This window comes from Gopherus evgoodei, chromosome 1 (genome assembly GCF_007399415.2).
Source record: "Gopherus evgoodei ecotype Sinaloan lineage chromosome 1, rGopEvg1_v1.p, whole genome shotgun sequence".
NCBI lineage: Eukaryota > Metazoa > Chordata > Testudines > Testudinidae > Gopherus > Gopherus evgoodei.
In genome coordinates this window covers 17,915,404-17,933,536 of record NC_044322.1, presented here as the reverse complement: position 1 = coordinate 17,933,536, position 18,133 = coordinate 17,915,404, and the positions used below count along the sequence as shown (strand labels likewise).

Genomic DNA, 18,133 nt, shown 5'->3' with positions numbered 1-18,133 from the left:
TGTCCGATTGCCACCGATTAACAGGAAATCATTTTGGAGTTGGAAAATCCACGGTGGGTGCCATTGTCATGCATTTATGTCCATTTTGGCTACACTCATACAGCAACCTTGGCTCTCATAGGTCAGTGTATGTGAAGCTGGGGTTGGTCTGACTGTCCCCCGGTGTGGAGTAGCAGAGGTAGGGATACAGCTCCTGATGCCATGTGGAATGTTGAAGGGGTTGTGTGTAGGGAGGTGCTCTAGTAGAGATCTCCATAGGCAGCCAAGGGAGTGGCTGTTGAATCTGTAGGTCCATAAGAGGCTGCAGCATCTGTGTTTGCTGCCAGAGAAGTCCCATTATGTCCTGGTGCATCTCCCTCTCCTTTCCCTGCTGGGATTCCTGAACCTGTCTCTGTCCATTCTTTCCATGTCCATACAGCCTGCAGTATTCACCCTCTAGGCCCTCAGTTCACGGTGTGATGCAGCACTGGCTTGCTGGATCTTGCTGAACATGTCACCCTAAGACCTCTTCTTTCTCCTCCATATCTGGCTCAGGCATCCTGTGGGTATGGAGGGGAAACACCTCAAGCTACCCCTAAAACACACACACACACACAGGTTGTTAGAATAGTCACAACAGAAAGCAAAAATTAAGTTCAGAACTCCCTTCCTGTGTTCCCCTAAATTTTTACAAAGACATGCTTGTTGTCATTTCTGCTTTGTAGTGCTTATGCACGGCACCATTCACAACACCAGCCATATGAGCATGGCCCCCCCAGGGGCGAGAGAAATAAGAAGGGAATTGCTTTAAGGAATGAGTATAGGGCAGTGCCATTGAATACTGGCACCAATTTCCACAGGCAGTGGTGACCTTAGCTGATATCTCACTCCTGAGGGTGACAAACGCATGGACAGCCCAGCTGCTGTTGGTGTCCTGAAGTTGCCTGGGCCTGTATACCGCTAGCCTGTTGACTGCAATGGTGCTTCCTAAAGTCATCACCAACTGGCATGGGAAAATGTTCTGCTGGGGAGGAAGACCTAAGGCTGCCATCCCTAGAAACCTTCGGGAGAGGATTGCAGGGTACCAACATGAAAGTTTCATTGAGATCTCTCAGGCGGATTCAAGGGGCATTCCTGTGTACATGAACAAACCTCTCCACAAACCCCCACTTCCCTGCCTAACTTATAGGGGAATGAAGAGCAGCTAACAACTCTACCTCTCCTTGTTGTGCCACTATCTCTTCTAGGACGAGTAAACTAATGAAAAGTCAATAGCTGTGGCCTGTTACATTGGGGGACATCATGGTACTGGGAAATACATTTACACACTTACCCAAGGTTCCTTCCCCTGCACTGGGCTCACTGGTGGTCAACTGCTGGCACTGACTTGACTGTGGTGGAGTCTCAAACAAGTCCTGGCTTGCAGCATAGCAGGAATCCTGATTGCATGTCCCCTAGTCTCCTTCACTCCTCCTCCTTGCTGTGCATGCCATGAGTCTGTGGTCTTAGGCTCCTCAGAGGTATCCATGGGCTGCTGGTTGGGTTTTCACCAAATACGGCATGTAGCTCTTTGAAAAAGCAACTTGTCTGCGGCTCGGCGTTGGATCGATTGTTGGCCTCCCTGGCCTTCTGATAGGCCTGCCGCATTTCCTTCGCTTTCTCGCGGCTCTGCTGCTGATCCCTGTCACACCCCTTCTCTTGAGTCCTCTGTGTAAGCTGCTCGTAGCTGTCCACATTTCTACAGCTTGTCCATAGTTATGCCCGCACAGGCTCTTCTCCCCACAGGCTCAGGACAGCCAAGATCTCCCATCTACTTCAGACCAGAGCAAGTTTGGAGCATGTAGCCCGCCTGGTCACCCAGGCAGTTTCACACAACAGTGGAGAGCTGCTAGGTGTGCTTGCTAAACCGGACAGTCAGAAAATGGCATTTCAAAAATTTGCAGAGTTTTATGGTGGCGGGGGGGGGGAAAGGAGGGGCCTTCCAGTCTCTGTGACCTCTGGGCAGTGGAGTTCACAACTGTAACCACAGCATTCAGTGTCAGGCATTGTGGGATGGCTGCTGGAGGACTGCTAAAGCCGATATAGATAATGCAGTGTCTACACTTGCATTGTATCAACCTCAGTATATCAACCCTGGCTCAACACCACTCGGGGAGATGGGGCTACCGTGTCTCCATAAGGGGGCCCCATCCATGTGAGACAAATTAAAGTGTAGATACAGGCACAACTAGGTCAACGCAGGGTGGCTTACGTCGACCGAACTTCATAGTGTAGACCAGGTCTTGGGGAGAAATAGCATTAGGGATTGAGCTATTCATTATTGTTTTGGGTTTTTTTCTTTTCAGATTGTTGACTATGCCTACAAACATAATCTGGCTTCCTGGTACCCAGAACCAGAAGACAAGGAAGCCTTTGTCAAAGCCCTCATGTATAGCACTGACTATGAGTCGTTTGCTATCGATAACTACAGGTGGCCACAAGCAGCCATGCACATTCAAGATGTATAATTCTTTTAAAACTCTGATCCTTAATATTCCCTGGTTGTTACCATCATTGCCAATCTTCAGGCTTGCAAAATTGTATTGTATCTGGAAACAAGCACTTTCTTACTTGCAGCTGCCTTTTTATTTTGTAAGTACCTGACTAGGGAAAAGGCCAGAGCCAACATGTGCGGTGACAGAGACATATATATCTAAAGGCTTACCCCAAGAAGTCCTGCACCACAGTTTCCACCTTCCTGCAAAGCACTCCTGTGACCTTGCATAAACAGTATTCTCGTCTAAACAAATTGTCTCACTTCTGTATCAAAAGAATGAATTGTAAGGTAGCAAATCACACAGGAAACATAGCTCCCAAGGAACTGGCTTGGGTCCTCTCTTCTACAAAGCGATGGTGGTAGAGGCCAAAACTGTCACTGACGTTTCATTTCTTTGATACGCAGACTGCTACAGTGATTTTTTTAGTAATCAAAAAGAATTGCAATCAAAGGCACTGCGGCATCACTACTGTTTTGGCGCTCTAGTCTCCCTTCAGTGACACTAGCGGAAATCAGAAGTCGCTGCACTGGAGTCAATGGAGTTTGCTGTAAATTTAGGAATACCTTTCAAAAATCTTCCATGTTGAGTGTCTAATATCCTGGGACCAATATGGCTACAACAACACTGCATATGTCCTTTAACAATCAGTTTAAATGTATTAGTGAGGAGTATCCTTTCCCTATTGATTCCTTTAAAAGGGAATAATATCAGCCTAACCTGAAGATGTTTTTAAAGATAATCTGAAGTTCCAAGTTTGTCCTTTGCAGTGTTGTTGTAGCCATGTTGGTCCAAGAATATTGGCACACCAAGGTGTGTAAGGTAATATATTGTATTGTACCAACTTCTATGGTGAAAGTGACAAGCTTTTGAGCTACGCAGAGCTCTTCTTCAGGCCTGGAAAAGGTACTCAGAGTGTCACAGCTAAATACAAGATGTGGCATATGGTTGGTTTCATAGTGCATTTGTACAGAAATTCTTCCTCATTTTTTGTCCTATGACTGAGAGGTGTTAATGGGGCCACTTCACCTTGAATGGTCTCTTAAAATATGTGTTAACTACTTACGTTAAACAATCTGTTCCACCTTGTGTTTAGCTGTGACACTCTGTTATCCCACACCTGAAGAACGGCTCTATGTAGCTCAAAAGCTTGTCTCTTTCACCAACAGACATTGGTCCAATAATATATTATATCACCGACCTTGTGTAAGTTTGTTCTGTTTATTTAAAGCCTTATTCTATTGGTTCATATCATCAAATGTCTGTAACCTATATAACTACAATCAAGATCCTACACTCCGAAGATTTAAGAGTATTTGATTTTCCTTACCTGGCTCCAATATGGCCAAGAAAGGTCTCAGGGAATAGTAATAGAGTTTTTTTTTTTACTTAACATAAAACAGCACCCAAAGCATCATAACCAATAAATCAAGTTTATGTTTCTGCTGCTGGGTTAAATACAGGCTTTAACCATACAAGTCTTGCCTCATCAAATCTGACTGCCAATGCAAAGGGATGGACATCTGTTTATTTTCAGACTAGCACACAAAAAAGGAAAACAGAATCTGATCTATTTTAAAATGTTATTAATTGATGCATGAACAAAAAGTCTTAGCTCATGGTTGGCTGAAAACAGACTCATCACATAATGAAATTCAGCATGATCGTATCAAAAGTCAGCAATGCAGACATGTGCAACACTGATGAACCAGTTAGACCACATCTGATGCATCCCCATTGATATCGCAGCAGTCAAATAGTTTTCTCTGAACTGCTACAACCAGTTCAGCAATGTAATGTTTGTTTCCTGATTAGCTGAGACCTTAACTTCTTTTCCCAATTAAAATATCAGTTAAAATGAAAACTGGCAACATATCTGACATGTAAAGCCAAAACTGAGAGCTTTCTAGTTGCTTTAAGGTCCCAGTCACGCAAGGCTTTACATACAGACTTAACTTGACACACTGAGTAGTCCCACTCGCATCAATGGGATCAATTAGTCACAGTGGGTACAGTTAAGTGTGTGTGTAAGTCTTTGCAGGATCAGGGCCTAAGCCATTCGGACTGTCTGACTCTCCACTGAGTCCACTGACTTCACGTTTCAACAAGCAGTGAGATTACTGTGCTTCTCAGGGTTTAACCTCAGGTTCTCCTCAGTCAGTATTTGGCTCAATAAAAGTGATGTAGAAATGGGCATGCACCAGAATCTGAGCTGATCACCCCCAAATTTTGGAGGAAAACATTCAGCGTCCCACCTGGACGGAGGGTGGAGGTTGTATCCATCTCTAAACAAGAGTCGGTATCTGAACTGAAATCACTGATGATTTTTCTCCCTTACTTCGAGCTATTTGCATACCTTGCATGAGTGCCTACAATCTGTGAGGAACATTACGAACACAGCAGGTGGCATGCTCCCACTCCACTCTGCTCAGGAGCTAACATAAACCACATTTTGAATTCAGTCAGTGACTAAAGCAGCAGGAGAAGAAAGCACTCCTAAAACAATGCACACTTCCAACCCAAAACACCTTCTGGAGTTTGTCATTGTCTGTATTCTCCCCTCCAGTCATCAGGTGCTATAATGACAGGTTAATCTCAATATTATTCTGCTTTTCCGTGTACAGGTCCAATGGAACCCTTTCATTGTCACTTTGTCCATAAAACCGTGTTAAACTGCCTCAGTAATTCTTAGCATTACTTTATGAAGACCTCAGACAAGCTGAATGTGCTGGCCATTTTATTAGAGAGCATTAAACAGCTCCTGTAAGTGACTGTACATGCAGTGCTTTTGTAATGCAGTGACAGGTTTCTGTACTGTGTATGTTTCATTTGTATAATCAATTAAAGCTTACTTAAAAAGTGCAACACCATCCCTTCTTTTAAAAACCACGTATGCAAATGTTTTCTGAAGAGTATTTTAAATTCATTGTATACGCCGTACTATACATGTGTCAGTGAGAGCCAGGCATGCAGACTACACCTGAAAATGGAAGCCAATGTGGTGTTGCCTACCCTCTTGGGCACCAATCCAGCAAAGCAGGTGAGGGTTCCCATTAATGTCAATGAGACTGCTCATGTGATCAGGTTCTTTGCTTAGTCAGGACTGAACCTGTGCATTAGGGGCATTGTGCTGTTGGAGCACCCATCTTTCAGACAGCAAGCCATGAGCCTCACAACATCTCACTGTATAGAGAAATAAATTCCAAAACAGAACACACCAGCCACTTCTTCACCTATGGAGTGCATGAGAGAAACCCGTGACAGATGGATAGTCACAGCGGTTAATGCACTACTGCATAGTGCTCGGTGATGAGCACGGGCTAACCATTATGTATCCCATGGCACCTTAAGGATGTTAGTCCTGCAGCCCTGCCCACCTACATGCCTCACTACAGCTTCAACTGGATAGGATACTCTTCAGTGCTTGTCTCAGCCTGCTGTGCAGCACTGCTATTCACTGTCCAATAGCCCCTGCAGCCCCAAAGGAGGCTTGCACTGGGTCTCTTTTATTTACCTCACCGGGCCGTTGGCGGCCTTAGCTAACTGATTGCACAGATTGCTAAAGTGAGTTAGTTGAGGTAGGGACAGTGTCTTCCCTAAGCATTTCTGCAGCATCTAGTACAATGAGGGCTTGTGTAGGACTGCTGGGAACTACTACAGTATAACTATTCAACAATAATACAGTTCCAGTGTACAGAAACAATCTCTGTCCCTGCTCAGGTTCGGGGACCGTCTGTTCAGACAGTAGAGCGATGTAGCTGGTGACGTCCTTCGGGGAGAGGGCCTACAGCTGTCAGTAACAGACCAGTTATTGCCCCCTATCAAAGGTGAGTTTTGGGAAGGGGAAGAGGATCTAGAAGGCCCCCAATGCTATAGCCCTTGCAAAACGCCTGATGAGCTCAATGAGCTTTGCAGGAATACTGCAGGATCAGGCTTTAAATATCCAGGGCTTTAGCAACAGTCAGAGAGAGCACTGCTGCGCTCTGGAGTGTGAGTCAGGGCAGGCGTCTGACTGTTTGGACAATTTGTATTCTCTTGGGTTCTGTAGCAAATTGGCAGTATTGGTTGATCTCTCGCCTAATTAGCACATTTCTCTCCTTGCCTCCACGGCTGTGATCCAGCTCTTGGCCAGTCTCCACTAATGCACAGCATCTCAGCCTTTAAACACGTCTGATTCCAATTCAGCAGTTCCAGCTGGACAAGTGCCTGAAGAGCAGAGGACTCAGTTGCAGCGCTTGCATTCAAAATGAGGCTTAGGAGAGTAGGATTTTCTAAAAAGCCTGCTTGAGCTAGTATTTCAGCAGAGTGCCCACAGGGCTCCTCACACCCAAGCACCACACTGTAGCACATCAAAGGGGTGAAGGAGTTCATCTGGAAATGCTTATTCCACTTAGTACCCCCACTATTTGTGGGACAGCAGGCAGGATCTGTAACAGAACTTCCTTTCAGAATGCCTCTTGTATCAGACCCCACAGCAGAGATTAATATTTACCGGCATCAACGGTCAATGATTAGGTGAATTGAATGGCTTGAAGAGCACCAGTCTATGTGAAGCCCTGGTGAGTGAGGTTGCGGACAACCAAATAGACGACGTCATGGACAGTGGCAGTGCAAGCTGCCTTACCTTCAAGGCCTGCCCTCGGATCAGGAAGTACAACCACTTGGTGTGAGATCAGGTCAGTCTACATGCTAATTCAGTTCTTCATCTTTGCTGAGATTGCCAAGAAGGGGGTTAAATAGTGGTAGCTTCCCCTAGATACTGGACCAAGAACACCAACTCCTTTCCTACAGGGCACTAAATGCTGATCAGAGGAGTAGCAATTGCTGATCACTCAATGACAACTTGAGAGGGTAAAGATCTCCTGCTCCCCCTGCTGTCTTCTTTCTACCCTTCCAGATCTTACCAGCTAACCTACAGATCTGGTACCAAAGCAAGGAAATTACTCCTTTGGAATTTTGTTTAATTCAACATAATTCTCATAAAAACCTAAGTCCGAAAGCAACAATCTTTAGAGCAATTTTCACTGAGCTGTGAGACACAGCTCACCACATTCGGGGGGGGAAAAATCCCCACAAAGAAAACAAAAATAAGGTGAAAACTTGCTTCAAACCATTAACCGGGATCCTGGAACGTATCTAGACTCTGACCACACATGGGATTCCCCGCAGTTGGTCGTGCGCCTCTTACACTGGAAACAGCGTCGATATCTCTCGCACTGATCAAGTAGCAAGAGCTTGTCCCCGGCACTAAAGGTAAAGAGAAATGTGTTAAAAGTTATTGACTAAGGGAAAACAGAGAAATAAGCTGCACCAATTCAGCCTCATCCCACTGCAGTCAATGGGAATTATACCTGCTAATGCCAGAGTTACACCTGACTCTGTGGCTGGGTCACGGATCACACAGAGCCCTCCTGTACAATACAGTTGGATAGTAAAATTTGCAGCTATCCATATAAGGGCTGAGAAAGGCAAGATCTGGGCCCTTCAATGGAAGTAAGCCAGTGCAGAAGGCATCAATGCAGTACACAGCTGACTGCTACCAGTCTGTTGCTTCGGAGGTGGCATGAGAGAAAGGCCAGACTAAGCTGGACTTTGGAGCCCACCTGTTGGTAAATCTAGAGAGCCCTTTAGATGCAATCCACCTCTGGCTTATATTACCAATGTAGAGGGTGCCCTAGAGGTGCCCCTCTGCGTGTGAGCAGTGGCTGATCAGCTGTTCTGATACAAGGCTCTCAACGCACAAGGCAGAGTAGAGCGGTTCTGCCCCACAAGAGATGGCCACAGGACACCCACTAACTCAAAGGCACCTCTAAGGCCATTTATACACCATCTATGGCAAATAACAAAACACCTAATATACTTAATTTTTGTTGGTCTTTTTCAAATGAAGATTGCTGGCTCCCGTCAGCGAGTCCTTAAAACAGACCTGGTAACCAAAGGGATCCTTCTATGCACTAGCCGTACAGCAGGAGGTATCACCCTCTCTGTATTGCATTAGAAGGCTAGCAGTGTCCAGCCATGTCAGAGAGCTGACTGGCTGTGTGATACTAGGTGCTTTATAACTTGGCATTAAGACATTCCACCTGGGCTGTGGTAATGGCGCACTAAACCACAATCTGAAGTGCCTAGATATGCCTGCCATTAGGCTCTTTACACTATTATTCATTTTTCAGAAATCTTTTTAAATCCACCTTGTTTGGCATTTTATGCAGCAAAGAGTCCCACCTCTGGAAAACCAGAGTAGACAGGTGAGAAGATAGGAAGGGAACCTATGCATATCAAAGTGCCTAGGTATCCCATTAGGATTTTAACCTTAAGCAGGCTTGGACAGATGTTACTGAAGGAGTAACCTGAATACAATAGGTTTAACACAGGTAACACTGAGGACATAAGTTGACAACAAGTATTTTAGGCCTGTGGTTCTCAACCAGAGGTATGCATTCCCCTGGGGGTACACAGAGGTCTTCCACGGGATACATCAACTCATCTAGATATTTGCCTAGTTTTACAATAGACTACATAAAAAGCAATAGCAAAGTCAATACTAACTAAAATTTCATACAGACAGTTCTTGTTATACTGCTCTATATACTATACCTGAAATGTAAGTACAATATTTATATTCCTATTGATTTATTTTATAATTATATAATGAGAAAGTAAGCAATTTTTCATTAATAGTATGCCGTGACACTTTTGTATTTTTATGTCAGATTCTGTAGCAAGTAATTTTTAAGTGAGGTGTAACTTGCGGGGTAAGACAAATCAGACTCCTGAAAGGAATACAGTGGTCTGGAAAGGTTGAGAACCACTGTTTTAGGCCGTAATTTGACCTGCAGAGCCTTGGTGATGATGCACAGGATGGAAAAGTCCCAGCTTGATTGTCAGAGCCCTCAGTGAGTTTCCAGGGCTGTCCGTTTGAAATAATGTCTTTTTACTTGAGCAAGTGTGATCCAGAAATCAGTGGGAAACAGTGTATGTGGAGCCACTTGTATTGGAAAGAATTGCACTTTAAAACTCAATTCTTTTGGCCAGCCTTCCACTAAGTGTCTTCTCCTGCTTTCTTGCCATCCACCCAAACAGAAAACAGACAGTATAAAATGTCAGTACAAATCTGCAATAAAAATCCTGAAAGTTAAGAATGCCAATTCCATAATTCTGTTCAAGCTGAGTATACACGCAAACATTTTCTTGCCCCAAGTCCGATTGGCAGTGACTTTGGGTCGGGGGTGGGGAGTTTCGCCTTCCTCTGCAGTGTGGGGCACAGGTCACTTGCCAGGATTAACTGGGTATATCTCACTTAATCAAGTCTCTGCCATTGCGGGGGCCCAGGGCCATCAGGCACCTTGGCCCATCCTGTTCTCTGCCTAAGGCCACATAACAGTTTAGTCTCCTGTGGGCTGATACTTTAGTCTGATTTTGGTTGCTGGGTTTAGTGTGCAGGCGCAGGGTGGTGTTACATAAGAACATAAGAACGGCCATACTGGGTCAGAACAAAGGTCCATCTACCCTGTATCCTGTCTTTCAACAGTGGCCAATGCCAGGTGCCCCAGAGGGAATGAATAGAACAGGTAATCATCAAGTTGTCTCTCCTGTCGCCCATACCCAGCTGCTGGTGTTGGTGACCTGTGATAAACAGGAGATCCGACTAGATGCTTTAGTGAACCCCCTCTGGCCTTAAACTTTATGACTAGGTGCCTATTTGTATCTCTAGGCACCTGAATACCTTTAGAAATCTGGTCCTTACATCCATTAGCTTGGAGATCATGGTGGACTCAGACTTCTTACACGGTCCAGCTACTACAGTGGGACTAAGGCCTATACTGCGTTAATATGGTTTTGCTTTTAACCCATTCTAGCATGAAGCAGTACTGAGATCAGTTAGGGCAGGAGTCCCCAACGCGATGCCATCTTAATGCGCCTGCATCCTGGCCCCCGGGAAAACACACACCAAAATGCCGCCGAATTTCAGCGGCATTTTGGCAGGGATGCCGCTCGATGACACCGCTTACCATCGACAAGTGATGTCATCAAGAGACGTCGCCCCCGAATTTCGGCTGGGACGCCTCTCGATGACACTGTTTGCCGTCGACAAGTGATGTCATTGAGAGGCATCGCCCCCCGAATTTCGGCAGGGACGCCTCTCGATGACGGCGCATTCCATCGACAAGTGACATCATCGAGAGGCGTCGCCCCCCGAATTTCGGCAGCGGCGCCTCTCAATGACGCTGCTAGCCGGCGACAAGTGGCGTCATCGAGAGGCGTCGCTCCCGAATTTTGGCAGCGACGCCTCTCTATGATGCCACTTGTCGATGGCAAGCGGCATCATCAAGAGGTGTCACCGCCAAAATGCCGCCGAAATTCAGGGGCATTTCGGCGGGTGCTCCACCGCCGCAGTGGTCCTTTGTCTGGCACCCGCCAGACGAAAAGGTTGGGGACCACTGAGTTAGGGGGTTGCCACTTCCCCGTGCACTGAAGGCAAAGCACTGCTGCAGGTATGACTGGCTAAAGGATGGGCAAGGGGAAATCCCCTCAGTGTTTAGGAATCTTACCGCTCAAATAGCTTCTCTTCAACTTCCCTCAGCCTTTTCATTCCAGCGCTTTTTTGCCAGTCGTCCTGCATTGCTAAATTCATCTGGAATATTTTCTCAAACTGCGCTCCCCTGTCTGCAATCCACCTGAAATGTTATTTTAAAAGTCTCTCCTATGATTCATGGATGAATCTACCTCCCACTCCCCCACTTTGTCAGTTTGTCCCTGGGTTTCTTTAACCACTGTCCCAGCGTGGTGGGCTGTCTAACATGATTCCCTCTCCCTGCCAGCCACTGAGCTGCTGGAGGCTGTGACAAAATTAATGACTGTCACGTGGACGAGAGCACTACCTGAGCCAGAAACCCTGTGGTGCTTAGAAGCCCCACACAGCCTTGGGCATATCTGGCTGCTCTTGGCAGAGCCTATGAAGGCCACCAGCTCAGCTGAGAAGATTAACTACAAATTCAGGTGCTTGTCTGAAATGTTCAGCCAGAAATGGGCACAATCCACAGAGTTCAGCTCTGACAGAGTTAATCCCAGCAGAAGGCTCCAAGACTCTCCACTTAGACCTGATCCAGCAAAGCACTTAAGCACAGGCTTAATTTTAAGCTTGTGAATAGTTCCCACTGAAGACAGTAGGACCACACATACGCTTAACTTTAAGCCTGTGCTTAAATGCTTTGCTAGACTGGGGCCTTAAAAAGGAGAAAATGCACCCTCCTGCCCTACCCCAAAGCCCTGTGAGGCAATTTCATTAGTGCTGTTGAATTCCCTCAAGGCTTCATTGGAAATGGTGTACTGGATTGAGCTGCAGGCTTACTCTCTCTTCGCTCTCTGCAGCATGTCAGCTTCTCTCCTCTGCTCCACCAGCTGATTGAGGATAGCCGTCCTCTTCCGCTCAGCTGTGGCATGCAGCTGGTGCTTGTAGAACTCCTGGGCTCGCTGCTTTTTTTCCGCAAGCTTCTCATTGGTCATATCACTCTTCCCAAAGATGAGATCAGCTGAGTCAGGCTCACAGACTGGCAACTGTATCGGCTTCAACTTTATCTGTATTAGGTTTATATGAAGATTTTACCATGATGAAACTAACCTCATGCATGGCTCTGAAAACTTTGAATGACAGAAGCTAGGGATGGGAAAAGAGCTATTAAATCAGCTAATCCACCTTCTCAATTCTGGATTTAAATGCCACACCCAATAAGGATTCTACCACTTCCCTTGTTTATTTTATAGTTCAATGTCAGGAAGCATTTTTTATTGATATTCAAGTTCATATTTTTCCTTATTAAATATCACTTTATAGAGGAAACAGCATGATGTAGTGGATAAGGCACAGGATTGGGAATCAGGACACTATGCCACTGACCTGTTCTGTGACACTGGGCAAATCCCCTCACGTCTCTGTGACTCTGTTTCCCCTCCTGCCCTTTTTGTGTTTTGTCCATTTAGTCTGTAAGATTTTCAGGGCAGGGACTGAATGCTACCTAAGATCTTGGAATCTAGTGGCAATTTTATTCAAAGTTTCTCAAAAAATTCCATGATGACTTTGTATAGCTCTACTCAATCCAAACAGATATCTCTAGATAACTAGTTTGAGGGGGGAAGGGCTATTTTCTCAGCCAGCAATAGAAATATTGTAAACTGCGCCTCATTTTCGGTGTTAAATAGACTCACCATCTTAACAGCTTTAAAATACTGGCTATAGTGATCATTCTTAAAACTTCGGAAGATCTTATTATGGCTTAGATCATTATAGAGTTTTTTAATATATCACTTCAGACATGGCATATTTCCACCTTTCTCCACAACTTTCTGAGAAACATTCCAGTTTTTAAAGACACATCACTTAGCCACAGAATAGGTAGGAAAGTTATTAAACACAGGAATTTTTTTTCATTTTAAAAACTTTGTCACTATCAGGTCAGTGGCCCTGGCCTGGTGAGGGACACATAATTATTAATCACAAGTTTTTACCTGTGTATCCAAGGCCCTCTTATAGCACTGCATTTCTTCTATCTTGCCTTTCAGATATTTCGCTCTTTGGGCAGCTAGCCTAGAAATAAAAGTACAAAAGAATCACAAGAGTTTTACTGAGATGATATTTCCAAGAAATAAGTGTGCAGGATTCATCCAGACATGGCCTGTGAAATACAGACCTGCCAATAGTACATGTGAGTCCACAACACTTAGCTACCGGTTTTAGTCCATGAGTCCCTCCCTTACCAAGATGGCTCTGCTCCCTCAAAAATTATTATAACAATAATTAGTAATAATGATGAGTTCCATGGTAGAGTAAGACAACTTATGACACTGAGCTTGACCTGTGTGCATCACCCTGGCTTACATGTGATAATATAGCAACAAATCACTGACCATGTCCAGTGCCAGGTTTACAATGGCTCCAGTGGCTCTATGGAGACGGGCCCATGCTCAGAAGGGGCCCCAGCCTGCTCCGCTTGGTCTGCACCCCGAGACCCTACTGGCTCCCCCAGCCCACCACTTGCTTCTCTTGGCCTGCCCGCCAGCTGGCCAAGGGCTCCTTTCTGCCCCTTGGCCCCACCCTCTTGGCCGAACCCCAGGGCACCTCTGGCTCTGGGCAGTCTCTGCTTCCCACCACCTGTGGGGCCCCACCTGTCTCCACAGAGCTGAGCCGCCTGGGACTGGTGCAGAAGCCTGGCCAGTCTCAGCTAGGTGTGTGTGTAGGGGAGAAACAGTGCGGGAAGCTTGGCTGGGCGCCTCCAGGCAAGTGCGTCTGGAGGGAGCCTGCCAGGGTAGGTCCTGGCCTGGCTGATTGCGCCGCTCCCATGGGGATGGAGCAATTCCCAGCCCCTGGACCAGCCCTGGCTGCGCAGCCAGCTCAGCCTGGCAGACACAGTCGCCTCCCAGCAGGCCAGTGAGTGTGGCCAGGAGGCAGGGAAGATGTGTATGTTGGGGCACTAGGGAGTAGGGGTTCTGTGGGGGGTGCTGGGCAGGTGTGGTGGGGCTGTGGGCAGGGGTGGTGTTGTGCAGGGCACTGTACATTCGTGGGTGGGTCTGGAGGGACGCTGGGCATAGTGGGTCCAGTGGGGTTCTAGCCATAGGAAGTTGGGGGGTGTTGAGTGAAGGAGGAGCTGTGTAGTGTGGCATGGGCCCACCTCCGAGGGGAAGGGACATGCTGGCAGCACAGGGCTGGGCAGGCCACTGTGCATCTGGCAACCGCCAGTTTGTAAACAGTCCCCTCGTGTTGGGCGGAGCGGGGCCACCCCTGCCATGCCAGGCCCCATTGCCTCTGGCTGGCCTCTCGTTCTGGGGACTGACCTCCCCGCGCCATGCTCCATTGCCTCTGGCTGGACCCTCGCTCCGGGGACTGACCTCCCCACCCCATGCTCCATTGTCTCTGGCTGGCCCCTTGCTCCAGGGACTGACCTCCCCACGCCATGCTCCATTGCCTCCGGCTGGCCCCTCGCTCTGGGGACTGACCTCCCCGCGCCATGCTCCACTGCCTCCGTGGGGGCCCATAAATATCTTTGGCACTGGGCCCACAAAAGGTTAATCTGGCCCTGGCCATGTCAGAATATTAGGATTGTCACTATGCTGCTGCATACCTTGGCAGCTTGGAATTTCCTAAATTCAGCAGGAATTGAATTGAGACCTTCTTGTGCTCCAAAAACACAGTCAGGCCCTACAATCTGATCCAAAGGAAGCCTCCATTGGCTATTAGCAATATAGGGCCTATGACACACAATGTAAATGATCTGATTCCATATGGCAGGGGGCAATGATATGCGTACAGTGAACCCTAGCCAGCTAGTTTGTTAAATCACTGTCCTTGTGTTTGAAGAGGCAAAAAAAAACAGTTCACAAGTGGCTGAACCTCTAGAATTTCCTACCATACGTGTAAAGGTCATCTGTGTAGGAGACAGAGCATTCTGAGGGCCAGTCAGAGACTATGGGGTGAACTCCCCTAGGAACCAAGAACCATCACAAACCTCTCCCTACCTTCCACTCCAAATGCAAGGAGCATTTCTTCCACCTGCCTTCTCTAATACAAACACAGAGTAGCATGTAGGTGAACAACACACAACCCAAAACTGAACCCAGACCAAAACAAGAAGTTACACTGCACATATAATCATATCACTTAATACACGACTGGAAGGCGCTCCGATACTATGGCAATAAGAATCTACATAGAAGCAAACAGGAAGGTGAGGCGATAACATTTTATTGTAGAGAACGCTGATAGGAGTAATTCTATAACGGAATGAAATGGCTGCTACCCATTGCCCTGATTGGTTCAGGGTGCCTGCTTGTACATGAGATACAGGGCAGACACACTAAACCAGAGTTGACTCCTAATGGTTACAATGTCCTCATTCACCATTTCACGTATTTTTCTTTTCTTTTCAAATCCCATACGGTGGTTCAGCTGGAATTTTAGCTCTGGCTACAAAAACCTTTGGCTAAAATCAGTATGAAAGCTAGCCTCTCCTCCACACCCACGCACATAAATTCTGCCTAAATTGCTTGAAGGGATATTGCATTACACTCACAGCACACAAATATTGTTAAATCTGCATCTTTACTACTCTCTGAACCAGATTCTGATTTCAGTTACATTAGTGTAAAACCAAAAGTGTCTCCATTGACTTTAATGGATTTACATCAGCATAAGCATAACCAGAATCTGGATCCTTATGTTTATTTGTGAGCCTAATATTACTTTCTTCTACCTTAGCAATGACACTGAATAAGACACATAAAAACAGTCCTTACCTCCAAGAAGACCCTTTTCTACCATACAAGAGTAATCCAAGTCACTTTGAACTCAACAATCCTGATCTTTGTGCCATTTCATATAAGGCAGAAGTAGCTTCACCTCATTCCCCATACTAACTGTATAGGAGTGAACTGGTGAATGCAGATTTTTAAGGATATTTATAGGATGGTTTGCTGTTGTATTTCAATATGTATCTCTTTGACCTGTACTGTAGAACTGACCTGTAACATCAGGTGCTTAGACACCAGTAGGAGTGTGGAATCATTCGATAGGTTAGACTGGATAGAGACACAATAGAAATATTTTAAAATCATATGTTTGATCACACTCTCAAGGGGGCTCCAATCCAGCATTCAAAACTGAACAGGACAAGGGGCAGGTAGCATTTTTTGTGCATATACTTCTTTCATTGACACATGCCTTTTTCAGGGCACCAAAGCTATTCATGAAATTCAGGTTGAATTCAGTGAACAGTTTCAGCTGGAGAAAAAACGGAAAAGAAAAATGTGAAATGTTGGAATGGTCCGTTTCCAAATGTCATTTCAAATGGACATTCGAAACAGTCCGTTTCAGCCCAAACACAACTTTTTTTTGTTTTGGCGAAAAAAATGAAAAATTCAGTTTCAGTTTGACACTAAGTGGTTCGGCAACAGAATCAAACAATCAATTTTTCACTCAGCTCTAAACAAGACCGGCTTAATTACCATTGCCTGTGGGTCCTAACTCTAGTGCCAAGGGCAAGAGACATGTAGAATGGACCCACTCCCACCAGCACCACAGCCACACACAGCCCTAGGCAGAGACAACAGGCAGACTTACTCTTCCGCAAGCTGCACTTGTTCCAGCCGATCCATCAGCTCTTTGTCCTGCTTTAATTTTGCTTCCTTCTCCTTCTTCTCCTCCATTTGCTTCAACAACTCTTGTGAATACTCCTCCTGCTTGATGTATGGGGGAGGGCTGGGTGGCCGTTTAACAAAAACAAATGATTTCTGCAAGGAAAGAAACATGGTTCATATCTAATGGGAGAAACAAGATAGAAGACGATACCATGAAAACATGGCATCATTTCCTTAAATACGAACACTGCAGAATCATTCCAGGCAGAGATGCATTTGCAGTATCCAGAAAGTAGACAATCCCATCAGAACCAGGGGAATCACCCCAAAATTCCCCTTGGGTTGGTGGCAAAATGTTGACAGAGGTCTCACTAATGTCCCGAAGTAGCCCCACCACTATTGTGCTTCTAGTACACAGTGCTAGATAATGTTCAGTAACATCGCAGGGAAGAACAATTCCTTCCATTACAGGAATTACTGGTGACGTCCTGTGGCCTGTGATAGGCAGGTCAGACTAAATGATGACAAAATCTGAGCACCACTGCTAAAGGCATTAATAATCTCCCTTGCTGAAAGTTCTCACACGGAAAGGGTTTGTCTATTAATGCTTTGGGTGACCCAGTTTCTGATGTTTCTTTCCATGTTATATATGCTAATGGAAAGTCAATACACAGCTTGGGCAAAAAAGTTACCAGGATGAGACTAGTCTTCTTAAAAAACAAAACAAAAGCTCTTACATAAAATTCTGTGGATTTTTCATTCTTGTGATTTCTTATTGCTTCAGCCACCCCCAGGTTAAAGGCAGCGGTTTTTTGGTTCTGTTCTCTGTTTGCCAAGAATTTCATCTATCGTGAGAAGAAAAGAAAAGAGGCATTTTAAATGAAGGTGTGAACAAAAGTAATGTCACTGCACAGCCAGGAAATCCTCCAGTAATGGCATGTCTATTCTCTGGACATGCAGTTTAAAGTTCTTCCTTTTATAATGAAATAGATAATTCTGTACATTAAAGGCCTTAGCCCCAGCCCACTGAAGTCAGTGGAAAGACTCCCATGGATATCAATCGGCTTTGGATCAAGTTCTAATAGTTTAGGCCCTAATATTATTTACTGCATCATTAAAAGATTAGATTTACATAAAATAAGAATATTACTGATAACATTTTAATACTTTCTAAAACTAATATATTTATAGTGAATAATGATAATACCACTTAGCTCTCTACAACACTTTTCATCCCATAGACCTAAAACTGCTTTACAAGGGGAGTATCATCATCTTCCCGTTACAGATGGAGAAACTGAGGCACGAAGATTAAATGATTTACCCAGGGTTACACAGCAGGTCAGTGGCAGAGCTGGGAACAGAACTCAGGTTTCCTGACCACTAGGGCCCTATTTACTAGACCACACAACCTCCCCTAAGGGCATGATTCTCTTCTCCAATCCACCCAGTAGATTTGTGCGTTGATATTTTGCTGTATATTTGCAGGGATC

At 45.6% G+C, this 18,133-nt stretch overlaps 2 protein-coding genes across 5 annotated transcripts in view; one reads left to right on the top strand and one right to left on the bottom strand.

Annotated features, from left to right (window-relative positions):
• Positions 1-3,560, top strand: part of ME3 (malic enzyme 3) — a 199,198-nt gene extending 195,638 nt beyond the window's left edge. For both annotated transcript variants that reach the window (XM_030558922.1, XM_030558913.1), the window contains exon 14: positions 2,325-3,560. In XM_030558922.1, the coding sequence (XP_030414782.1) occupies positions 2,325-2,486 (162 nt within the window). In that variant the 3' untranslated portion in view covers positions 2,487-3,560. The remainder of the gene's footprint in view (positions 1-2,324) is intronic.
• CCDC81 (coiled-coil domain containing 81) overlaps positions 3,560-18,133 on the bottom strand; it is a 30,745-nt gene continuing 16,171 nt past the window's right edge. For 2 of the 3 annotated variants that reach the window (XM_030558883.1, XM_030558900.1), the window contains 6 exons: positions 17,378-17,485; positions 16,624-16,793; positions 13,020-13,098; positions 11,866-12,092; positions 11,066-11,191; positions 3,560-7,760 (listed from right to left, as the gene is read on the bottom strand). In XM_030558883.1, the coding sequence (XP_030414743.1) occupies positions 7,619-7,760; positions 11,066-11,191; positions 11,866-12,092; positions 13,020-13,098; positions 16,624-16,793; positions 17,378-17,485 (852 nt within the window). In that variant the 3' untranslated portion in view covers positions 3,560-7,618. The remainder of the gene's footprint in view (positions 7,761-11,065; positions 11,192-11,865; positions 12,093-13,019; positions 13,099-16,623; positions 16,794-17,377; positions 17,486-18,133) is intronic. The other variant, XM_030558889.1, reaches the window with a different exon arrangement.